Raw genomic sequence first — 26,678 nt, forward strand, 5'->3', positions numbered from 1 at the left:
CTGGACTGCAGGCGGGCCAGGAAAGTACCCCCACTCTTTTTTTTAACGAAGCCACACTGTTGTAACACGTGCTGAATGTGGCTCTGCATTGTCTTGCTGAAATAAGCAATTGAAAAAGACGGCGCTTAGATGGCAGCAAATGTTGTTCCAAAACCTGTATGTACCTTTCAGCATTAATGGTGCCTTCACAGATGTGTAAGTTACCCATGCCTTGGGCACTAATGCACCCCCATACCATCACAGATGCTGGCTTTTGAACTTTGCGTCATTAACAGTCTGGATGGTTCGCTTCCCCTTTGGTCCTGATGACACAATGTCAAATATTTACAAAAACAATTTGAAATGTTGACTCGTCAGACCCCAGAACAAATTCTTTAAAATTCCTACAATGTGAATTCCTGGATTTTTTTTTTCACATTCTGTCTCTCACAGTTGAAGTGTACCTATGATGAAAATTACAGACCTCTGTCATCATTTTAAGTGGGAGAACTTGCACAATCGGTGGCTGACTAAATACTTTTTGCCCCACTGTATCTTTTTGTTTTATTTATTTTATTTATTTTATTTATTCATTTTATTTATTTATTTTATTTTATTATTTTATTCATTATTTATTTTATTTATTGTTTCAAACTAAGTGTTGATGATCTGTCATGACGTCATGAAAACCCAGAACTTCAGGATCGAGCATTTGAAAGCTTCTTCTCTGAAACGTGACGGAACTGATGACACACATTACTGTCGGATTGTCATAAAAAGACAAGTTTGAGTAGTTGGCAAATTACGTAATTGCTTGCGAATCTGACCAAAACATCCTTTAAAACGAGTGATGCATTTCACGCTTTACTATAATACTAGAAAGTTTTCTAGGCAATCATTTTGAAAGTGTGACTGGTAGAGGAGGGAGCATATGCTGTAATAGTCGGATATCGCTGCAATCAGCACCTGTGGGTTTGCAATTCATACTCTACTGAATCATTCCCTGTAGTGAGACCAGGCCTCGAGTTAATTCAACTGCGATGCAGAGATAACACAAATTACTGCGGCGCATGATTCAATTTAGGCCCGCTAACGGTGTGTTGCATCTTCGCTGATCTCATCTCCATTCTAATACTCGTGTTAGTTTCACAGAATTGCCTCCAATATCACTGCAATTTTAGCGTGGACGTATAAAAGATGGTCTCCTTCAATTTACCGTCATTTCTGTTTATGGCCGTTCTTCAGATTCTGTCTGGTTTCGATGTGTGATCTCATTGTCATTTGGAGTTACAATCCTGACTGGTGACGTTTCATTCCGTTTAGTGGGGATGGCTGGAGAAGCAAAGCAGACTGACAGATAAACGCTTGGGGAAGATGAGAAAAGGCAGAGTATGTGAGGTGCTACTGCGAAAAAAATACGTAGAGATGCACGATGCGGAACAAGTGGCCTGCTCGTAAGAGCCAGCAAGGAGCATCGTCTTACACTAAATAAAGAGGCAGTCGAGCAGGAGCTGCGCATATGTCATGCACGCACACTCCCAAACAAATGCACTCTGAAAGGCCAGCTGGTCCACTAACTAGTGACGAGTCCTACTGCCTGCCTCACAATGCACAATTAGAAAAGGGTTGGGAAGGCAAATTAGCTTTCACTTTTTGAGCTTTAAGTGTTGGATGAATGAGCAAAGCAAACAACCGTCCATATTGGCAACTATGTTGCCTTTTAAAGCTTTAAGCAAAGACCTCATCAAATATTTGGATGGTATTTGTATCTCATCAAAGAAGGCCAATTTTACACTTTCTTAAAGGTCCACTAATATGCGAAACAACCACATCCACCTGCATGTTGCATCAAACCCAACAACAAGATAATAAAACAAGTGGATCAATTCAAATACCATATTTTTCCGATTATGAGTCGCTCCGGAGTATATGTCGCACCGGCCGAAAATGCATAATGAAGGAAAAAAACATATATAAGTCGCACTGGAGTATAAATTGCATTTTTGGGGGAAATTTATTTGATAAAATCCAACACCAGGAATAGACATTTGAAAGGCAATTTCAAATAAATAAAGAATAGTGAACAACAGGCTGAATAAGTGTACGTTATATGACACATAAATAACCAACTGAGAAGGTGCCTGGTATGTTAACGTAACATATTATGGTAAGAGTCATTCAAATAACTATAACATATAGAACATGCTATACGTTTACCAAACAATCTGTCACTCTTAATTGATAAATCCGATGAAATCTTCTTCCTCGATGTCGCTTCTAAACAACTCTGCCAACTCCAAAGTTATGCGCTGCTTCCTCTTGTCGTTTTCTGCTGCATATTTAACTACGTCCAGCTTGTAATGTGCAGTACATGAGTTCCTTTTCGGTGCCATTTTTGTTCAGCCCTTCTCAGTTTTTATAAGTTACCGCCAATGATGAAATGATCCATTTTATTAGTTACGGCAGTAGCACATAGCATATAGCAGTTAGCATTCCATGACCCACAATGCACTTCTGCAATGACCCTCCCCCGGCTAATTCTTATTGGCTGACGTGTATGTGACGATTGCTGCCGTGTGTGTGACAATTACTGACATTTTCTTCGGCTCTTATTTGATATTGTGTAATCTACAGTACATGAGTTCCTTTTCGGTGGCATTTTTGTTCAGCCCTTCTCAGTTTTTATAGGTTACCGCCAACAATGAAATTATCCATTTTAAAAGCTACGGCAGTAGCATATAGCATATAGCAGTTAGCATTCCATGACCCACAATGCACTTCTGCCATGACCCTCCCTCCCCCGCCGAATTCTTATTGGCTGACGTGTGTGTAACGATTGCCGACATTTTGTTCGTCTTCTACGCAAATGAGATAAATAATAATATTTGATATATTACGGTAATGTGTTAATAATTTCACACATAAGTCGCTTCGGAGTTATCGTCGCACCCCCGGCCAAACTATGAAAAAAATTGCGACTTATAGTCCGAAAAATACGGTACCTCTGTGTCACAGTAACATCGGATGGTAGGTGTGAAAATGAGATAAACACATGAATTGCCATGTCAAAAGACTGCTTCAACAAAATGAGTATTATATTTAAAAATAGAAAAATCTCAATTGAGACCAAACAAAGTCCTCAAAACTTATGTATGGTCTGTCCTACTTTACGGTTGTCAATGCTGGACTTTATACAATCAACAACTGAGACAATTAGAGGTAAACTCAAATGTGTTTCTTGAGAAAAATACTCTACATTTCATGGACTGAAAAGAAAAATAATGAAGAAGTATTGGCAAAGGCAAAAACCAGAAGATCTCTGATTGCAAAAAAAAGTAATGAAGAGGTATTTGCAAAGACAAAAACCAGAAGATCTCTAATTGCAAAGATTCGAATTAGGCAGCTGAAATTCCTCGGACATATTATTTGAAAAGACAGCTTAGAAAAAGTGATGTTAACAGGAAAACTAGTAGGAAAGCAAGCTCCAGGTCGAAAACGAACAACATATGTCAACAGCCTAAGAAATGTAATCGGAAATATCAATAATATAGAACTCATACATACGACGGAGAAGACTGGGTCATTGATGCCTGCAAACAGGCCTGATACCCCATGATGATGATGATGAGTATGCTAAATTGACTTTGGTTTGCTCAAATTTAGATTTGTTTGAGTTTTGCTAATGTTTCTGTCCTCTTGTCTTACTCCTTATTGCACGTGTCTAACTCTGAGCCCGACTTGCTGGCCCCATCGTTTTATGTGGCCGTGGAAGCCTGGAAATAATGTGCATCGATAGAATACTTTATCTTTCTTACTAAACAATTTCGTTGTAGCATTTTTGACCGAAAAATTGTCTTTTAAACTTTAGAATTATCTGACCATGCAAAAAACACATTAAAACGGGTGTCCAAAATGCGGTCAGCAGCTCAAGTTTTATTGGAATTTTTTGGGGGGGTAGAAAAACAACAAATAAAGCAGCAATTTGTGATGGAATAAGAAAAAAGCTGGTAATATTATATTAAAACTCAGGGGTATATCCAGATTTTCCACCAAGGGTCGCATACTGAAAAGTAAAAGTATGTGGCGGGCATTTTGTTATTTTGGTAATTAAAAAAAAAATAAAAACAGATTCATGTATTTTTAAAGACAAAAATTAGGCTCAGCTTTGTGTGTTAAGTGACAGTATTTTATTAGTTGTTCGTATCAACATTTCAGCTTTTTCTCATTACGTTGTCTTTTTGCTAATCTTTTTTTTAACATTTTTACTGTTGTTTTCTACCACTGTAATTATTAATAGTGCTCTTTGTCACCCATAATACAAAACTGACACCAAAATTGGTCGGGTCAAAAAATTTATATCAAAATGGCCCCCGCAGACTTTGACTTTTTAGTATGTGACCCTTGGTGAAAAAGTTTGGACCCCCAAATAATTAACACATCCAAATAATTGTCAGAATAAAATGTTTGTTCCCCAGACTTATGATTTCAAAAGCAGGTACTTAATCCACCAATTTGCATATAAAAGAAGACTAATCAAATGCATAGGGAATCGTGTAATAATATCATGAGGCGATTATACATTAAATATATTCACTGTAACGACCAACCCCCAGATACCAGCCATAAGTACGATGCGGCCCTTTTAATGAAAACAATTTTGACACCCCTGCCTTAATTCTACGCTGTTGCACAAGTGCAGAGGAGAGTGTACTTATAACCGGTAAATAAAGTGCTGCAGATCATTTAATCAGATCAGATCAGGTGACTAAATTTGCCCTTTTTTAACTGATTGGCTGATGAACTGTCAAGTCCAGCCCATCTTTACCGCAGCTGTGTCCCAGTGTTTACATATTTACTCCATGTACTTACATAAATGATTCCTGCACAATCGATGCATGCTCATGGAGATACAATTCTATTTCCATTTCCATTCTTTATTCCACACATGCAGGAGGTGTTTGCATGCTTTTTAGGAGGGTGTGTGTCTTGCCAGAACACCGGCTCACATTTGAGACCAAGCAGCATGAACGTGTCATCCAGCCATAGTGCGAAGTCGCTTCCAAGGCACTAATCCTCACCCATATGGCAGAAAATAAACAAAGTTTCTTCCAAGAAACACTATCACCGAAGGACTAAAGGAAAAGGAATGGCTAAACATGCCAACACAAGAAACTAACCGCTAACGCTTCAATGTAAAGTAGGGGTGATCAAACCAGATGTCGATACCTTGTATAGTATCAGTATATACACAATACTAAGGTGATTACATTGATATTTTTTTTTCCTTGTTATTATAAAGTCTTTTAATGTGTTGTTTTATTTGTTTACCGAAGTCATGGAGTAAATATGAGGATACAGGAAAGCTTTAAGTGCATGATTTAAATGGGAGCCAATAACAGTTTCTGCTTTTTTTAAGTTATTGCACATTATCTACTTTATCCATCCATCCATCCATTTTCTACCGCTTATTCCCTTTCGGGGTCGCGGGGGGCGCTGGCGCCTATCTCAGCTACAATTGGGCGGAAGGCGGGGTACACCCTGGACAAGTCGCCACCTCATCGCAGGGCCAACACAGATAGACAGACAACATTCACACTCACATTCACACACTAGGGCCAATTTAGTGTTGCCAATCAACCTATCCCCAGGTGCATGTCTTTGGAGGTGGGAGGAAGCCGGAGTACCCGGAGGGAACCCACGCATTCACGGGGAGAACATGCTAACTCCTCACAGAAAGATCCCGAGCCTGGATTTGAACCCAGGACTGCAGGACCTTCGTATTGTGAGGCAGACGGACTAACCCCTCTTCTACCGTGACTACTTTATTTTGTTAGAAAATATTTGTATGTAGCATTCAAACCACAAATCACCTGATTTACAACAATACTAGCACATTTTACATTTAATAAAATCGGCTTTACAGAAATGGGTTATTCTGTTTACTTTAGTTACTTGCTATAAAACATATGCACTTCTATTATCGTCAAAGTATCGAATTGGAACTCTAAGTCAGATCTGAGGTAACAAAAAAAAAATCAGATCAAGATCGGAGGCCAAAGATTTTCCTCCCTATAAAATGCATAACAAGAGACAGGCTTTGAGAAACTATAGCTCATTGGCATTAAAGCTACAGACACAAAGATCAGCATGTTCTAAGCAGTGCTGACCTAAAGCCCTTTTAATCCATGTCAGTTTCCGGCAAGAGATACATTTCAGACATCACACTTTGGATGCACCATTGTTTAAAAGTCTTCTTACCGGTCATACATGAATACAGAGAGATTAACCACTGTAGAGTACAATTAAAATAAAGTAAAACCACTCACATCTGGCATTTTTTAGCTATTGTGTTGCATGTTGCTCTGGTTATTTTGGATGAAAATGTTTTTATAGATCCCTATACAGTGTTTTAAACAAATAAAGGAGGCTCAGTTTGAAACGTTGTGGTCAACTACAACCATGCAATATTTTCTAAGACTCTTTCTTCTGAAAACTTGGATGCTTTTGCTATGTGATTAGTTTACTATCCTGGAGAGCCTTTGAATGTTGTCAAGTGAAGAGCCCCTTTTGAATACTTGAATGTCACATTGGCAGCTGCGGACTCCTGCTCTGGGTGCAAATCATTTCAAGGCAGGCGTTTTTTCTTTTAAAGGACGTTATGAATGCAGGTTGCAAAAAATGCATGCATACTTGTCAACATCATGCCTCAAGAGTGGTTATCATTTTTATGTGTGTTCTGTTCAAAAGCTCAAAGCCATTCCCTGCTTTAAAGATGTTTTCTCTAATGTTTTTGTCCTCTTCTCTTTTTTTCTGGCTGCTTTCCTTCATCTTTTCCTTCCTCCTTCCTGGTGGGTCGGTCTTCCACTGCAGACTGGCAATATGAGGGTGAGGAGTACTTCCACTCTTTCCCTTCCCTGTTTGTGTGTCAATCAACCCTATGCAACCTTGAATCACCAGTATTTTCTAATTGTTTATTTTATAGAATGTATTTACTTTAGGCAGGTTGATGCACTGTAGATCAGGGGTGATCAGATGTTTAGCCTCCAAAGGCCAAAGTTAAAATGTGCCAATAGCCCGAGTGCCCAACAGCTATTTTTACCATGCAACACCACAAGTTAGTATTTTTTCCCTCTTACCGCCTTTTAATTAATATCAATCATCCATCCATCCATCCATTTCCTACCGCTTATTCCCTTTCGGGGTCGCGGGGGGCGCTGGCGCCTATCTCAGCTACAATCGGGCGGAAGGCAGGGTACACCCTGGACAAGTCGCCACCTCATCGCAGGGCCAACACAGATAGACAGACAACATTCATACTCACATTCACACACTAGGGCCAATTTAGTGTTGCCAATCAACCTATCCCCAGGTGCATGTCTTTGGAAGTGGGAGGAAGCCGGAGTACCCGGAGGGAACCCACGCATTCACGGGGAGAACATGCAAACTCCACACAGAAAGATCCCAAGCCTGGATTTGAACCCAGGACTGCAGGAACTTCGTATTGTGAGGCGGACGCACTAACCCCTCTGCCACCGTGATCAATCAATGTTTACTTATTTAGCCCTAAATCACTAGTGTCTCAAAGGGCTGCACAAACCACAACACAAACCACTACGACATCCTCGGTAGGCCCACATAAGGGCAAGGAAAACTCACACCCAGTGGGACGTTGGTGACAATGATGACTATGAGAACCTTGGAGAGGACGAAATCAATGGATGTGGAGCGGGTCTAACATGATACTGTGAAAGGTCAATCCATAGTGGCTCCAACACAACCGTTAATGTCCAGTCCAAAGTGGATCCAACACAGTAGATATTGGAGATTGTCAGTTCAGTTAGCATGCAACTCTGCAACTTTTATGTACATATCCAACCCCAAAACATTCAAAAAGGTCATTTTTTTTTACAGATTTTTGACACCGGGTGTTCTGCAACCAGTTTCTCCTTGATATTTCATCTGATCGCTTTTAAACTTCACCCAGACAGATGAGACATATTAGATTAGATAGATAGATAGTACTTTATTTATTCCGTCAGGAGAGTCCCTTCAGGAAAATTAAAATTTTCAGCACAATCCCATTCAAGATCAGACAAACATTACAGGGAGACAGAACAGGATAGCTGACGGGTCTGCCGGCTTCCAGCGCCCCTTAGAAAAAAAAGATGACATACAGGTAAACAAGGGGGGAGGGGGGGATGGGAGAAAAAAATAGAAGATTAAAATAAAATAAAAAAATCGGTCTTAGCCTAGGCCCTGGAGTGGGGGTGCAGACTGAGGCCAAGGGAAAAAAACAACAACTCATAGCCATAGTACACATCCCTCTTACATGTGTGTAAGAGGGAAACATCAAACATCAAAGAACACAGAGGACATTAAAGACATTAAAGCAGCAGATACAACCAGACACTTCTACATACAGCTATGAATAAAAATTAAAAGAAACATATCCACTGTGGTGGCCTCTGCGGTGTTCCACGCCATCGTCTGCTGGGGAGGAGGGAGCATGGCCAGAGACAGAAGCAGACCCAACAAAGCAACCAAGACAGCCGACTCCACTCTCGGCCGCCAACCAACTCTCGGCCAGTGTCCAGTCCGCATGGATGAGCGAGGATACGTCGGAGGTGACTGAGGTGTCCGACACCTGCTCACCCAGTCAAGACACCGCGAAGCTTCTCCGTCCCAGCGCTCATTGCTTGGAGGAGGCTAAGTTTTGAAGGGTTTCGATTGTCATTATCGGATGTGGGCGAAGCATAGATAGATAGATAGATAGTAATTTATTGATTCCTTCAGGAAAATTAAAATGGCGACCAGGACAATCCTTCTTCGTAGAGCATCTAAAACTCAAAACTTTTCTAAAGACCACGGGTCTCAAATTCAAACGCAACGGGATTGCCTGAAAAAAAAAATCTATAGATGGAAAAAAAACGGCAGCTTAGTCACCAGAATTTTACCGTACGGTGTTTTTTACACCAAATTAAAGCTGCCATTTTTTTTTTTACATAAAATCTACGTCCATTTTTTTTACAGTGCATTACTATAAATTTAAAAACTGTAACGCTGTTATTTTTACTGAGCGACTGAGCTGATACTTTTTTTATCGTCAAATCCGTTCCCTGTTTTTACAGTGCTTTACTGTAAATGGAAAAATGCTACCACTGATGATTTTAGAGTAATTTCCTGGTGACTAAGCTGCCAGGTTTTTACAATAAAATATACTGACTTGTTTACAGTGTAGCCTTGCAGACATGCCATGAATGATTGTGCCACTTGAAAGAGGTCAGCATGAATAGGTATCAAATTTCAGCCACCCTTCGGCGGGCCGAACGAAACGACGCGACGGGCCACACGCGAACATCACTTTTGGCATCCCTGCTGTAGATCTTTCTCGATGTTTATAATCTGCGTAAATATGCTAACCATTTTAATTTCTCTTTCAGAATGTAAACTTTCTCGTTCTGGTCCTCCTGCTACCATTGTTGCCATTGACGAGGAGAGCCCGAATGGTAAGTTTTAATTCAGTTACAGTCTGATTGAATGCAGCAGATATGCTACATGAACTGTTAAGGTACTCCTCCCCAAACTTTGCACAAACAGAGCGAGAAGGTCTTGACCTTTTTCAGCAGCTGCCAATTGGCGCCGGAGTGTAACTAAGGCTCATTAATATTCATCTTGCCTCAGCCGAGCGCTGCCGTCGCTGCGGGGCCCGTGTGCTGTCCACAAACTTAAGCTCAGGTGTCAACGGAAGCACAGGAGTGGCTAAGTCTCACTGCTCTGCCTTGTCTTGACTCCTGACAAGGCTAAGTGGAGCAAATGCAGTCTTTTATAGCTGCGTTTGAGACTGCTGTCAAGCTTTGGGACAAAGCACAAGCAACAAGTGTCTCTTATCTTATTTTTCAATGGAAAACATAGACGTACTGAAATTAAGATGCTCCATTTTTCAGTCTTTTGTGTGGAGACAGTGTTTTACTTGAATAATAATTCTGCACTCTTTTATCGATTTTAATGCATTTTGTCTTCTGATTTGGAGTGCACAAGAAAGTACATACTGTAGTCTTTTACTAACTGGTAACTTGCACAACACACCAGCAACACAACCAGTGTTGTAATGGCAGCGAAGCGCAAACTGCTCAGTAAGCATACAAAGCAATGACGAGTTTACTATAAACAACGCGTCACACACATGACTTTCTCACCTAACAGTGGAGTAGCCACATTTTAAAATGCATGCAGCACTAGATAAAGCTGCTAGATCATTGGTGTCCAAATTGTGCCCAAGGGGTGATTTGCAGCCCGCAGCCAGAGTTGTATTTGGCCACTGCGTAATTTCGAAATAAAATCAAACAAAAACCACTAACCTAAAAAAAAACCAAAAAAAATGTAATGTAATGAGTAAAAGATAAAATTTTGATACTAATAACTAAAATCTCACGGTAAACGGTAAAATCCTGACAGTTATTAATACCGTTTTAAATTAAAATGATCGAAAAAACTGACTGACAACTACACTTGGATAAACTCAGACTGACTTGCGCCAGCTCACGAGCTTAAATGCTATCATAATAATAAGATACGTTAACGTCTTTCCAGTTCAGAAACTACATACCCTAATCTAAATTTATCAGATTCCATTTTTTTTTTTTTCAATACGGGAACGACAAGGCGGCAGGAAAGAAGGGTAAGATAAAAAAAAAAATGGTTGACAGGAAAGTTCACAACTATTAAGGCAATGTTTTTTTCAATTAAATGTACCCTGAGAAGAGAACCACAACTTATAACTTTACCCATGACGTAAACAAGGCTAATAATCATGGAATACACACATAATTTGTCCAATGATAAAATATTGCATACAGTGGTGTGTGTTCCCCTAGCCCCCTCTCAATTTCTTTCCCATCTCTTTTGTGCATTATATCCCAGCTGCATGGTAATGGAGTTTGTTGTTCTTCCAGATAGAGCTGCTTTGTGGCTGTTTTGGGTACATAAAAAAAAACAATCTTTGTATAAACTGGATCTATTCATTAAAATGCGAGAACAAGTACTAACAAGTACACATTTTATAAACACGCTAGTTTCCACAGTGTGTGCACATTGTCAACATACTATAGGTCATACGTGGGTTTGTGACCTCTTAACCGGACAGTAATGCACTGTCTTGCCTTGATGGTTGGTATGCAGAAATTACATTTTACTTTGTGGGGAAAAGAGAAATCAGGGCAATCAGGCATTCATCAGATAATCAGTGTATAAAACTGTGTATAATTGCATACAATCCTCAATGCTGACTGCTTAAAGTAAACAGTTTGGCTTTTATTATTGATTCTTGAAAGGTCCCAAATCGAATGGAAATTGGTCTATCATGCAGTGCGTTAGCCCCTAGCAAAGTAAAATTGCCATTGTTCCTACTGCTTGAGTTGTAAGATAATTATTGAAATACATCAAAATCCAGCAGATTATCAAGCATTAGTATTAGTCCAACATTTATACGGATTCATTTTCTACAGATTTATACAGTATGTTAAAGTTCATGCAAGGCTTGCTTGTGTTTTAACAAACTTGTTTCACTGCAGTCCTTTAGTAGTAAAAATTAGATGGATACAGATCCTACTAATGGCATTAATTAGGTTTCCAGTCCGTTTAATTTTACAAGAGTCAGGATCCGGCTGTTGCTCTTACTTGGCCACATTAACCTCTTGAAGTTGGTTTTAAAGACAAATTGTCATCCAAACATTACAAGTATGTACAACAGTGGCCTAAGAGTTTGGCATAGTAGCCTACTACTGTATCTATGTCCGATCTTCTTGTGTTCTCTTCTGACGCTGCACAATAATACTCATTACATAGCTTCATCAAGTAAGGTAACCGTGAAGACAGCCCACGTTTATGGTGAGCCAAATTCGATACCATACAACACAGAGTGACTGAATGATCAGTTTTCCACTGTGCAATGCAACCCTGTGAGACAAACCAGCATTGTGAAAAACCTTGAGACCGCATATGTTGAAAGTCTCTCCATGAATTTTACATCCTATTTCTAATGTAAAGAAGGCAATTTGATTACCGGTAAATTTTCTCCCGCCAGTTTCCCCGCATCAGCAAATCACGTCAAGGCCTTCCACATCGTTTCGGCAGGAGCACAGAGGGCGAGGACCCAATTTCGGTGTCAGATATTAGATTGTGCAGTGTGTGTTTGTGCAGATGTTGTATGTGGAAGTGCATGGAGCAGCAACACATGGTTTTTATGGCTCAGTCTCCTACTGAAGTGCATTCATTTTATCAAAAGCTAAACTTTGAAATGTTCCAATAAACGGGTTGCGCAATACTGACGGTATGCGATATAAATAGTATAAATTTGTCCAACAATATATCTTTTAATACTGTAGTCAAATCTTGATAATGCATGTTGATTACACTTTCTATATGCGTCACACAAATTTGACCACCATTAGACAACGGCCGTGTCCTCAACACATCGTTGCGTCCCTGCTCGCAGCTAACGTAGACATTACAAAACAGTGTAAAGCTACTTCTAAGTCCAGGGTGCATGCGATCATGAAAAACCTGGAAAAGTCATGGAATTTTAAAATGGAAAGTAATATTTTTTCAGAAGTGGGCAGACCGCATGCAAACGCCTACAATGCAAATAGTCAGTGTTCAAAAAACAAGCAAAAAAATACAAAGATTAGGGGTATTTTATTTGAACTAAGCAAAAATATCTGCCAATAGAACAAGAAAATTTGGCTTGTCAAGAATTTCCAAAAAAAGTTAATTAGTTAACATCAATGAACCCAAAAATTACTTAAAATAAGTATATTCACAATAATAACTAGTGTACTTTTCTTGGTAAAAAAAAAATTGGGCCTTTTTGCTCAATGTGTTGAAAAATGTTGTTAAATTAAGTTAATGCTAGTGCCATTATCTTGACATAATGATATGCGCTCGGCATCATGATTTTTTTTTTCATGCTAGAAGAAATTATTACTTTAAAAAAGTAGTTTTATTCTTGTCAGCATTATTGACATAGCTTTGCATCAGTTGATATTCTAGTTTCAAGCATATTTTACTCAATATAGGTCATAAAATCTCAGCAACAAGCTGTAGTATCTTACTGAGATAATTTAGGACCAAAACCCTTAAAACAAGTAAAACACTCTAACATAAAATCTGCTTAGTGAGAAAAATTATCTTATCAGACAGAAAATAAGCAAATATCACCCTTATTTGAGATATTTAATCTTAATTGGATTTCATTTTTAGCAGTGTTCCACCTGCAGGTACGCCCACTAGTTAAGTACTTCAGCTAGCGATGGGAAGATGCTGACAAAAATTCCAGCAAACTCCAGTTATTTGACATTATATATTCCGCTTTGATATATTTTTTGGTATAAAATATTGCATTTGTTGTGTTTTTGCCATAAACATTTTTTGACAAATAGGGCATAAACATACATAATTGGGTGAACGCTCCAAACCATTCACACATATGGTTTTCTGCACCAAAATCTATTCTTCTCTAGATTTTGGCAAGCTCTACCTTCCACATTTTTCACCCGATCCAAACCATTCCAACTTCAAACTGTTCAGCCTATTCGGGAAATGTGGGCTTTTCCTTGACAAATTCCAAAAATTCCCAGAATTCCAGGTTTTCCGGAACATTTTTCCCATTCAAACTGACTTGGCCATTTTTGAAACTTCTACCATTTCCGCAATTTTCAACCGATTCAAACCATTCCACCTTCAACATATTCCACTCATCCTAGACATTTAAACTATTGTTTTTCCAATTTTAAAAAAATTCAGGAATTCTCAGAATTCCCGTTTTCAAACCCTTTTTTGCCCCTTTTTTTGGCGACTACTCCCTCCACATTTTCCAACCCACTTTAACCATTTTACGGTCCAAACATTCCTTTTAATCAGGAGAAATATAAGTTGTTTTTCGAACTGCAAAAATTCCCAGTTTTCCTGAAATTCCATAAATTCCTTAATACCATTTTCAAATGAAAATGTTACTACTTCAACCATCGACCGATTTTGAAAATAATTCCAACACCAACCAATTCAGCTAATTCAGGACATTCATGCACATTTAAAAAAAAAATCCCGCTTTTCCCCAAATTCCCAAATTTCCAGGAAGTTCCAATTGAAATGAATGGGATATTTTTCCAAGTTGCACAATTCCCACATTTTTCAACTTATTTATACCATTCCAACATCAACACATTCCACTCATCCCGGACATTCAAATTATCACTTTCCCAAGTTCCAATCAAAATTCTGGTTTTCCGAGAAATTGAAACTCTTAAACATTCAAACCATTTCAGCATTTAAACGATTTCAACATTCAAACCATTTCTACAGTCGTCCTACAACCCATTAGCATTTCAGTTCAGCATTCAAACCATTTCTACATAAAATGTATTCTTACATTCATACTTTATTCCGTCAGCTTTTCAGTTCAACTTCAGCTTTGGAGCATTCACATGCAATTCCTTCAGGAATTGCCTCATCAAGTGATAAAATAAGTTTATATTGATATAAAAACCTGAAGTTCATTTGGAGATTTAAGTGCTGAATATAAATAAAAAATGTAAGATAACTTATTTTAAAACAATTTTATAACTGAGACTATACTTGAGGGGAGCCCTAAAGGTAAAAAAAAAAAATACATTGAATTGGTTTTAAAAATGAAAAATATCAAAATGGCCCCTACATGCCTTGATTTTTCAGTGTGTGGCCCTCAGTGGAAACAGTCTAAAGCAGGGGTAGGGAACCTGTGGCTCTTTTGATGACTGCATCTGGCTCTCAGATAAATCTTAGCTGACATTGCTTAACACGATAAGTAATGAATAATTCCGCCAGTAATCAGTGTTAAAAATAACGTTAAAAAATACAAAACATTCTCATGCATTATAATCCATCCATTCGTTTTCTACCGCACCTGTTCAAGAAGTCGCATTAATGCTAAGAAGTATTTTATTGATTATTGGTTAGCCTCAGAATAACAATGTTGTCGGTCTTACTTAAAAATGCACACATTTAATTGTACTCAGTGTTAAAAAATATTATATGGCTCTCATGGAAATACATTTTAAAATATTTGGCTTTCATGGCTCTCTCCGCCAAAAAGGTTCCCGACCCCTAGTCTAAAGCATTGACCCAAGACGTGCTAAATGCAAACTGCTGTACATTTTTTTTCTTTTTTTGAATATGGGTGAAGCGGCGCTTGTTACCCACTTTAACGGTAAAAAAAAAAAACACGAAACTGTCACTAGCAGCGCAACAGCGGTCATGAACGCCGATGCTGCAGCAACGAAGCAGACAACTTTGGACGTTTTTGCAAAAATAAAGTCCTGAATATATTGTGGGCACTAAAATACGTGTATTCATATTATCCATTCAAGTCATCCAAGGACACGAGCAGTCTTTTTGCTGCCATGTTCCCGGACAGGCAGATTGAGAGTGTGCCTATGTCTGTGTTTTGTGCTTTAAAAAGACTCTTACATGTCAATAGTGTTTCAACAAACAGCATATGTAGTGCTTTTTGACAAAAGCCTAAACCACCATTTATCCACCAAATGGATTTATACGTGAGGCAGTGGGATGGAACAGGAGTAATGACAAAAAATATGCTGGAAATGAAATATGAGAAAATGTATTAAAGTGTGCCTGCGTGGTGTTTTTTTTTTTGTTTGTTTTAGAGATGCACCATACATTTCACAAACCTAATTTTACTTGGTGTTACAAATAATTTGTTTTCGGTAGTGCCATTGAGATGAAATACTTTCTTATGGTCATGGAAATGCAGTAGATGGTTTTGGAGAACTTTTAAGTGTAAGAACCCTGCATGGCATTTGAAGTGTCATAAGCGGTCAGCATCCAGTAGCTTTTGTTGTTTACAATGAACTCATCGGGGGTATTAAATAAGGGTGTAACGATTCATCCACCTCATCCATTTATCGATTTATATTCCTAAAATTCAGCTACATCGATCTGTGCTTGGCAAGTTGACCTTCCGGAAGATATATATTGTTCTAACATTGTTTTAAAAGGCAATCAATCGATGTTATTTATACTATAAAAAAGAAAACCTTGGATTTAAGAACGGCAGACTTTATATGAAGTTTGATACTTTTAATGATAAAGTTAAACATAGCTCAAGTCTGTCTACTTGATGCCGACAGTCATCAAAACAAGAATGGTGGTTAGCTCCAGTGGCCGGGAAAGGTGACAACAAATGCAAACGCCTCAAAACACTATCATCAAGCACAACAAACACAACAATATTCAGCTATAGCAGTGGTTCTCAAATGGGGGTACGCGTACCCCTGAGGGTACTTGAAGGTATGCCAAGGGGTAAGTGAGATTTTCTTTTAAATATTCTAAAAATAGCAACAACTCAAAAATCCTTTATATATTTTTGGGATAATACTTCAACAAAATATGAATGTAAGTTCATAAACTGTGAAAAGAAATGCAACAATGCAATTTTCAGTGTTGACAGCTAGATTTTTTGTGGACATGTTCCATAAATATTGATGTTAAAGATTTCTTTTTTTGTGAAGAAATGTTTTGAATTAAGTTCATGAAACCAGATGGATCTCTGTAAAATCCCCAAAGAAGGCACTTTAAGTTGATGATTACTTCTATGTGTAGAAATCTTTGCTCATAATTGAATCACTTGTTTATTTTTCAACAAGTTTTTAGTTATTTTTATATCTTTTTTTCCAAATAGTTCAAGAAAGACCACTACAAATGAGCAATATTTTGCACTGTTATACAATGTAATAAATCAGAAACTGATGACATAGTGCTGTATTTTACTTCGTTATCTCTTTTTTTTTCAACCAAAAATGCTTTGTTCTGATTATGGGGTACTTGAATTAAAACATTTTCACAGGGGATACATCACTAAAAAAAGGTTGAGAACCACTGAGCTATGACACGATTGCAAAAGCCACAAAAAACTAAAGAAATGCCACAACACAAACATTTTAAGCCGCAGCACAACTTTGAGCCGGAAGTGACGGACACAAGGTAAGTGAGAGCGGACAACATCTTGTCGACGAACGAGGTGGCTGATGTGGAAGGTTAAAAATGGTGTCATGAATATATTATGAGTATTATTAAAGTTATTCATGATTAAAAATATGCTCACACTTCACTTCACTTTTCCAACTTTCTTTAAACCGTTTTCAACTTTCCGCCTCAGGTACTTGGTCGTTCGCCGAAACTTGTACTTACTTTGCGTCTTTCTGTTGTTCTTGTCCATCCATCGATCCATTTTTCTACCGCTTGTCCCTCTCGTGGTTGCAGGGGTGACTGGAGCCTATTGCAGCTGCATTTGGGCGAAAGGCAGGGTAAATGTTGTAGCTTTATGTTGTTGGGTTGTGGCGTTTGCATTTGTTGTCACTTTTCTCGGCCACTATAGCTCTTTACTAAAATAAGAGTTGTTGCAGGTTAAATGACTGCTCATTTCATCCTAAAATAATTGGTTGCACATAATTACTTAGGTAAATTTTCTTCACTATTCATCATTATTGATATTGTATTTGTATGTTGAAAAACAACAGAAAAAGTATTGGGTAAATCTTATGTTAAAATGTTTGTTACTGTACTTTTATTGAATATTTTTTTGAATATTGAAAATGTATGTACAAACATTTTCCAGGTCTTGTTATTTCAATTTAGTGTTGGTTGCACTTTATTCAGATAAGATGTGAACGCATTGGCCATAGTAATTGTCATTTACTTGCTTGTTTGTATCCATAATTCATTTACACATAATTCCCTTACAATAATTAACATAAGTAAAGGAAACTCCACCTGCAGTGTTTATTTCAAAGTCACACTGCTTGAATTTTGGGCATAAAGTTACTGGATGGCGTTCAATTCACTGAATGGTTTATGATTGGATCGTTATAAATAAACTAATATAGTCCGTGAATCGAATATGGAAACCTCAAATCATGATTTGAATTACAGCCCTATTTTTAAATAATGCTAAGCAATTTGATCCTCGCCACCATCACACTGTTGATTTTATTGCTACTGTGTTGTGCAATATATTTGTTTATAAATCATACTTGCCAACCTTGAGACCTCCGAATTCGGGAGATGGGAAGGGGGCAGGGTTTGGTGGTAGCGGGGATTATATTGTAGCATCCCAAAAGAGTTAGTGTTGCAAAAGGTTCTGGGTATTTTTTTTGTTGTGTTACGGTGCAGATGTTCCCCCGAAATGTGTCTGTCATTCTTGTTTGGTGTGGGTTCACAGTGTGATGCATATTTGTAACAGTGTTCAAGTTGTTTATACGGCCACCCTCAGTTTGACCTGTATCGCTGTTGATCAAGTATGCCTTGCATTCACTTATGTGTGTGTAAAAGCCGCAAATATTATGTGACTGGGCCGGCACGCTATTTGTATGGAGAAAAGCGGACGTGACAACAGGTTTTAGAGGACGCTAAAGGCAGTGCCTTTAAGGCAAGCCCCCACTCTAGTTGTCCGGGTGGAGATCGGGAGACATTCGGGAGAATGGTTGCCCCGGGAAGTTTTCGGAAGGGGCACTGAAATTTGTGAGTCTCCCGGGAATATCGGGAGGTTTGGCAATCATGGGTCAAACAGAGTTATGTGGTTCTTTCAACATAATCATACAATTCAACTCATTGCTGTATGCCCAAGCCCACATGCTGAGAAATAAATGTTATTATTGTACAAATGATGTAAAGATCAAATTATTCAGAGCCTATTGCACTCCTCTGTATACTGTCGCCCTGTGGGTAAATTTTAAGCAGAAAAGCTTACAGAAGCTGCTGATTGCTTATAATGATTGTATGAGGCTTCTCCTGGGAATTCCAAGCGCCAGTGCTAACCAGATGTTTGTGCATGGGTGCGTGTGCGCGCGCGATGTAGTAATGGGCACATTTATAATAACTCTTAATATTAACGTAGTTTGATCATTTAAGCATTCATTTCAAAAGCGTTGCACTTTTTTTTTTTTCTTCATCACTGATTAATACTCACTGCAGACATTATGAAAGCCAACAGACATAATAAAACATCACTTACTGTGCAAGGTCTGCTGTCATTAGGATACTGACTGCTGGGGTGTTCATATATTCAAATTTAGTTGAAGAATGTTTCAAAATAATCACAAAGAAATGAGGTGAACGTGTAGTGGTACCAAGCATCTTATTGTGTCGTTCTGGCGATTTTCGGGCCCTAAATGCTTGTCAAAGTGTACCAACTTGTCGGAAATCTATTCAAACTTAATCTGTCCAGGTGACAGGCATAATTTATGATCTAGAATAAATAGCAAGGAAGCAGCATACCGCTCGATGATGTAAACTTTGGGACACACTGTAGTGATCACGGCGCCCCTGTAAGTAGTTTGTCTGTATTAGCGCTTAAAAAAAAAAATGTCATACTTGGTTAATATTCAAGTCACGAAATGGACAAGGAGTTTTGTTGGTGGTTTTTGAATGGTTATTTATTGGATTTTATGGGCAAAATAGTGGAGCTCAAATTGGCTCCGCTGTAAGCAGACTTTTATTTAGGTTTATTATTTAGATTTTTTTTTTTTTTTTAATCCATCCGTCATTATGTCTTTAATAATCATACTTGCCAACCCTGCCGGATTTTCCGGAAGACTCCCAAAATTCAGCGCCTCTCCCGAAAACCTCCCGGGACAACTTTTTTCACGAAAATTTCCTGAAAATTCAGGCCCCCTCCAGCTCCTTGCGGACCTGAGTGAGGACAGCCTGTTTTCATGTCCGCTTTCCCACAATATAAACAGCGTGTCTGCCCAATGACGTTATAACTGTAGAATGATCAAGGGCGAGTTCTTGGTTTCTTATGTGGGTTTATTGTTAGGCAGTTTCATCAACGTCCTCCCAGCATGGTAACAACACACAACAACAGCAGTCACGTTTTCGCCTACCGTAAAGCAGTTCGTCTGCCGTAAACAGCAATGTTGTGACACTCTTAAACAGGACAATACTGCCATCAACGGTACATGCATATGGTTGGAAAAATAGTGACAGAGAATAGAACAAGGATGGACAATTCAACCCTTAACAATGAGTAGATGAGTGTTATGTGTGTGTATATGTGTAAATAAATGAACGTATTTATTTTATATATATATATATATATATATATATATATATATATATATATATATATATATATATATATATATATATATATATATATAATATGTAGGTGTGGGAAAAATCACAAGACTACTTCATCTCTACAGAACTGTTTCATGAGGGGTTCCCTCAATCATCAGGAGAAAAAGTCTCCTTGGCACACCTATTTTTGGGCAGTTTCGCCAATTCCTTTTTGCAGCACCTTTTAAGCTTCATCAGGTTGGAAGTGTTGGTTTTCATCCAATGACAATTTACATTGTCATTATGGGGTATTTTAAGAACAAAAATTGATTTATTCCATTTCGGAATAAAGCTGTAACATAACAAAATGTGGAAAAAGTGAAGTGCTGTGAATACTTTATTGATGCACTTTTGGTAGTTCTCGTGGACTTTCTTTTTTTTTCAATCCGTTGGTGTTCCGTACTTTCCTCTTGTGAAAATGTCGTGTGACACAGAGATGATAAAGATGTTTACAACCAAGCTGTTACGGTACTATTAAACACAATTATATTTACATATTATTTATTTATTGTTTGAAATTGTGTCCTGGAAACACAATGAGGAGGTGGGCTTCTTCAAAGAATATATAATTCTCTTTCAAAAGCAATTCATTTTCTTTATTTTGAGTCCTCCTTCCTTAATTATGCTACGGTTTCGTCGCCTACACTTTCATTCAGTTTAGTTTCAACTTTGTTTCTATTTTAATTGGCTTTTTCAGGAACGCTGCTGGTGGAGAATATGCAGATCAATGGCGTTGCAGAAGGTCCAGACCGAACCATCTCTTTGTCTCTAAGGGACAACTACGACTACTGGGTGATTTTGGACCCCTCCAAGCAAGCCCTTTACCTCAACAGCACCGGACGAGTTCTCAACAGAGATGTATGGACGCAAAGTCTTGATTTATTTTTATATTTGCTTAATATTTTATGAATAGTTTGAACACTATACTTAACAAATCACTTTATAAGTGAGTGCACTTCTAATACAATATATTCTCAACAGACAATAGAAGCAAATCCTGAATATGTTTTAGAGAAGTCCGCATACGGCTTCTTTAGCTGGATGGATTTATTGCACTATTCTCTGAAAATTGGTCCACACACACAAGGTGCGCCAAGGTCTGGGGCTGCATGAGTGCTGCTATCGGTGGAGCTGTGGTTCATTAAGGGAAAATGTCCTCTGGAAAATGATTCAACACAGCCATTTTCTAATTTGCTGGCAACACAAGTGAGTACCAATATGATTGTCTTGCCTACATCCAAGCTTGTTGTTGGTAGCATTATGGTCTGGAGCTGCATGAGTGCTGTTGTTCAGCGAGTAGAAATGTCCTCTGAAAATGACACAACAGACATTGTTGTTTAAATAGATGGGAACATTTTACCATTTCTATTCGCTCTGACTATTTTACGTGAACACCATTGTTTTCTAGCTCTGACCTAATCCTCTTAGACATGGTGGTCACGAGAGCTGCACAGATTTTGACTGAAATCCTCGTCCACGCCTCCATGATGACATCACTGGTGAAGCTGGTGGATGGTAGACACTTTGCACTCATCCACCTATCTTCTTTCCTCGCTTCCTTCCACCCGAGAATGCCCTTCAGGTGCAAGTCCTTCACCTTCAACTTGCACCTGTCTTACTCATCTTGGAGGTGTGCTTGTTATCATGGTGGATAACTGTTTCACTGCTTCACAGTGTCACAGTATTTATTGGAATTCATGTTCTCCACAAAGAACCTCAGTTCCTTCATTGACCACAGCACTCTTGCATCCCCAGACCACTATGCTACCACCAACATGACTGAAGGCAAAGTATATAATTGTCTCGGTACTCACTTGTGTTGCCAGTCACTGACTGAGGATAGATATATATATCGCTATTAAAGCTTTACACTAACTAATTTAAAGAATATACATGTTACTTTCTACAGAAGACGTCCTCAACACAAAGGTACTGCGTGGCTCTTGTGAACTTGTTTATTGATTAGATTTATTTTTTAGATTTTGTTTATATTTATAACCACAAATTGAAGTGGCTTAAATACACATTGATATTAGTCCAATACAATGCATTGGACGTATAAATGAAGGCAGAAGATGTATTTCAGTTATCAATGCGCACAGTTAGCGACACAGAGGAGCTCGGTTTGCCTTTCGGCATCGCACCGATTTGAAATCTTATACCCTTGTCACTGCAACGAGGAGAACCCGGCCCTATCGCTGCTGTATCAATCACACAACTCTGTCAGGATCTCAGTTATGAGCAGGGAGACCATTCTCTGCTAACAGGTTGTTTAAATGTTTGGATGGGGAAATAAGGATTGTTTCGTTAAAAAACAAAAACAAATCACAAGCATTAGAGTTTTTAGCCTACCCTCAACCTGAATAACCGAAGGTTAAAAATTTAGCTTTGAAACAAGTTCACTTTTAAACACAATGTTGTACTATATTTATAAATAGGGGTTCCCAGATCCATCTTTCCATTAGATTGGGGGTTCTTAACCTGTAATTTCTCTAGAGATAATATACAGTGGAACCTGGGTTTATGAACTTACTTGGATCTTGAAAAGTGTTCGTAAGTAGAAAAAATGGTATTAAAAGTGACTTTTACATAAACAATGCAAACATGAATAATGGGTTGCAGCCTCTATAATAGTCTATATTTTAGTAAAACTATGTACACTTTGACCACAATATAAAGCACTATACAGTACTGTATACCAAACAACCAACATGGGGTGATGGATCAACTTTCTATGTAATTGTTAAACCAAAACGACTGGGTTAACTGTCCTCATTTTCAGCCGCGATGCTGACAGGCACACTATCACTAGCTCTGTGGTGCGCTCAGCCAGGTCGATTCAATAATTAGAAATAAAAATAAAATCTACCTTACCTTGTTGTTTAATCTTCTTCGTGAGCCTTTGAAGAAATGGGGAGTGTTAACAATGCTGTGGATAATTTCTACATCTTTCAAACCACACGTCGCTTGTCCATTGCTTTTTTCGGACTCATATTGAGTTGGCAAAAAAAGTTTGTAAAAATGCTAAAAACGAACAAAGCACACAAAGTAACAATTAGCAAAGTAGCTAACGACAGTTCTGCTGTGCTGACTGAATGAGCATTGTAATGAGGTCCACAATGGGTGGATGAAACAGTCGTACGCTGATACAAGGTTAGTTCAAAAACATTTTTTTTAATTTAGTCTGTGGTCCATAAATCGAAAAGTTCGTACAATCAGAGGTTTGTAAATCCGCCTCTCACTGTATGTCATTTGAAAGGTTTGCTGAAATTTTGTGAAATTATTTGTATGTTTTCCAGCCCCCGTCGTACATCCAGTCCATCGTGGTTCAGGTGCAGTGCACCAACGAACTGGTCGGCACCGTGATCCTTCACGAGGTCCGCATTGTCGTGCGGGATCGCAATGACAACTCTCCGCATTTCCAGCAGCCTCGATACTACGTGGCAGTTAGTGAGGTAACAATTCTCGCCTTACTACTTATTTGTCCACACTGCTGTCAATCCACCTGGTTTGTACAAATCTTGAGAGTTCTAGAGAAGAAGCAGAATCGATCACTTGAATGCTCAATGCTTGTTCTTTGTTCACCGAAGGGCCCATGTCAGTGGCGGTGACACACATGCAAGGAGCGCTGACATCAAGGAGAATTTGCATAAATGCAATTTACAGGCTGTGTATTAAAAGCAGCACAAATAGAGTTTGAAAGCAGCTGTTTTGCGGCTCCCACCATAGTCTTTTTAAATGCCAAACGTGTTATTCCTTTGCTCTCCAGAGTCACGGGAGAAAGCAGAAATAACTCTCAAAAGCTCCAACTGGACAGGGGCGCTTGTAGAGCAGCTGCCAACGCAAGCAAGCCCAGTGGATGCTGCAGAATATCTCATTATGCAGTTTTCCACAGCCTGTCCAACTCAATATGTCCTCTCAAGCCCTCTTTTCCTACATCCCTTCACTTCTGGCAGCTCTTCATCCTGTCACCTTTTCTCAACCTAGCTGCTCTTCTTCTGCCTCACTCCATATACTTCCCAACGTCTGTTTTTTTCCTTCTTGTGCCTCACCACTCTTGGCCCTTCCACAATATGGAGATGCCGCATTATTAAAATATGCGAGATGACATATTTACATTTTCCGTGCACTGTGACTGCAAAAATAATACAAAAGTAAACATGTCAAAACAGTTTGTGTTACCTAGTTATTTGTGGTATTTCTTATTATTATTTATTTCCTGTTATTCTCTGTTATCTTTTATTTCTTACTATCCTCAGTTCTTGCGTCTCTATTTCTGCAAACAATTTCAGGATGTCATATTTTGTGCAGCCTTTTGAGACATTTGCGATTAAGAGCTATTTAAATAATATTTAATTGATTAAGTGATATTTTTTTTCGAAAAAGGCAAGTTACAATAATGTAATTGCGGGACTCTAAGCTGCTACTTTTTTCCCCATGCTTTGAACCTTGCACTTTTTACAATGCTGTGCTTAATTTATGGATTGTTTTCTGGTTCACAAGCTTAACATGCTGCCAAATCATTTTGCCTGGTAACATTAGACCAATGAAATAGCCGAACAGGTCACGGTGGACCAAGCTAATTGTTTGCATTAAATAAGTGCACTCACGTGGAGTCAACAACAGACAACAAAGACGACTATTTTTGGACAAATGAGAATTCATACCTTATATTTTTGAAGGTGAATATACAGAGGATGATCTAGTGGTTATAGAAGCGAATATGGAAAGAAGGTTGCGACGGAGCAGACGGTAGCCAAGAGAGTGAGGTGAAAGTGACTATGACTCTTATGTTTACTGGGGGAAGTAGAAGGCACAGACCACAAAGGGCAGTTGCTCTGTTTTATTTTATACATGATGACAATATATATACATTTATATATAATAATAATAAACAATAATATAAGGAAATGGAGTGTGACACAATCCAAAGGTGTGTATGGTGTGAGACTACGTGTAGGAATCAATCAGTATGTTGGGCAAGAGGCTGAAAATCAGGGTGAAAAGACGTGTTCGAATGTCCGTGAGGCAAGCAGGAAGTCTGGGGATAAGCGGGGCGTAGGATGTCCGTGTCAAAGCGGGAGATCAAGATCCAAGAGGCAGTCCGTGAAGCAGAGGAGCAAGATATGACGAGACGCACAACTCGTTGACGTGGGAACAAAGGCAAACTGACTACGGGAACGGATGGTTACATTCTGCCTGGGAAAGCAGGTTGATCCGGCTTATAAGGGCAGTTCTGATCACCATACCTGATGTGCTGATTGCTGATGGAAAGCAGCTGCTCAGCTCCGCACTGATGCGTGCGGAGATCAACGGCTGTGGGCGTGTCCCGATGTGCTCCCTGCGACTTACTAAAGAATACACATTGGCATGCGCCCAGGCCGTGACAATGACTCTATGAATGTGGAACTTCAAGCTATTTCGACATAAATGGAGTGCTTACCTAAATAAACCGAAAAAAAATCCCCGGCCAGCAGGACCAAACACACAACTGTCCATAGAGTGAGTCACATTTCATCATTGATCATGGTACACCCAGTACGTCATGCGTGTTATTACAACATACGCTCTCCTGGTCATTTTGTACAAACAAAACATGAAATGTGAGCTAATATTTTACCGATACTGTAATATCATAGTTCGTGTTTCTCAGTCAGTACAGATTGTTTTCCTATCTCAGTGTTGTGCATTACAAACTCATACGCATTTCGTGTTTTCGGAAAAGCTACCTTATCTCAGTTCGTAGCTAACTTTTGCGGCTAATACCTAAGCACGCCGATGTGTTACTATGATAGAAAAAGAGTTCCTCAGTGTTTGCTCGTACAAAAACAATGTTGCTACAGTTTGGTTATTACACAGATTACGGAGCGTACATTAAGTATTTTTGACGGTTATTGAATGCATTGTTTAAGTGATTTAGAGGTAGAATCAATCGATTGCTCCTTTTAGCTTTTAACAAGCCGATTTTTACTTTTTTGGAATTTTGGGCTAATACTTTACAGATATTGTAACATGAGTTTTTAAGTCTGTACAGATTGGTATCCTATCTCAGTGTTGTGCATTACAAAGACATACGCATTTCGTGTTTTCGTAGAAGCCAGTTTATCTCTTTCTGTAGCTAGCTTTCAAACAATCAATCAAAGTGTATTTATATAGCCCTTAATCAAAAGTGTTCTCAAAGGGCTGCACAAGCCACAAGGATGTCCTCAGCTCAGATCCTACATCAGGGCAAGAAAAAAATTAACCCAATGGGATACAATGAGAAACCTTGGAGGGGACCGCAGATGTGGGTGTTCGCTCGTACGATAACAACGTTGCTACAGTTTGGTTATTACACAGGTTACAGAACGTAAATGAAGTATTTTTGACAGTTTTTGAATACATTTTAAAGTGATTTAGAGGTAGAATTGTTCCCTTTAGCTGCATCGATAGCCACCAAGAACAAGGCGATTTTTACATGCTATAATGCAAAAAAAAAATAAATAAATAAAAAAAAACTTTTCACTTATTGTCTCTCATAAGGATTGTGA

General features: G+C 38.6%; 1 protein-coding gene across 4 annotated transcripts in view; it reads left to right on the top strand.

The window, feature by feature from the left end:
- Positions 1-26,678, top strand: part of pcdh15b (protocadherin-related 15b) — a 375,223-nt gene that overhangs the window by 45,968 nt on the left and 302,577 nt on the right. For all 4 annotated transcript variants that reach the window (XR_009807925.1, XM_061909585.1, XM_061909586.1 and 1 more), the window contains exons 3-6: positions 6,850-6,864; positions 9,420-9,485; positions 20,846-21,006; positions 23,448-23,603. Coding sequence is in view for 3 of the 4 variants with exons in the window: in XM_061909585.1 (XP_061765569.1) it covers positions 6,850-6,864; positions 9,420-9,485; positions 20,846-21,006; positions 23,448-23,603 (398 nt within the window). In the remaining variant the exon portion in view is untranslated. The remainder of the gene's footprint in view (positions 1-6,849; positions 6,865-9,419; positions 9,486-20,845; positions 21,007-23,447; positions 23,604-26,678) is intronic.

Source organism: Nerophis ophidion, linkage group LG08 (genome assembly GCF_033978795.1).
Source record: "Nerophis ophidion isolate RoL-2023_Sa linkage group LG08, RoL_Noph_v1.0, whole genome shotgun sequence".
In the NCBI taxonomy this organism is placed as follows: domain Eukaryota; kingdom Metazoa; phylum Chordata; class Actinopteri; order Syngnathiformes; family Syngnathidae; genus Nerophis; species Nerophis ophidion.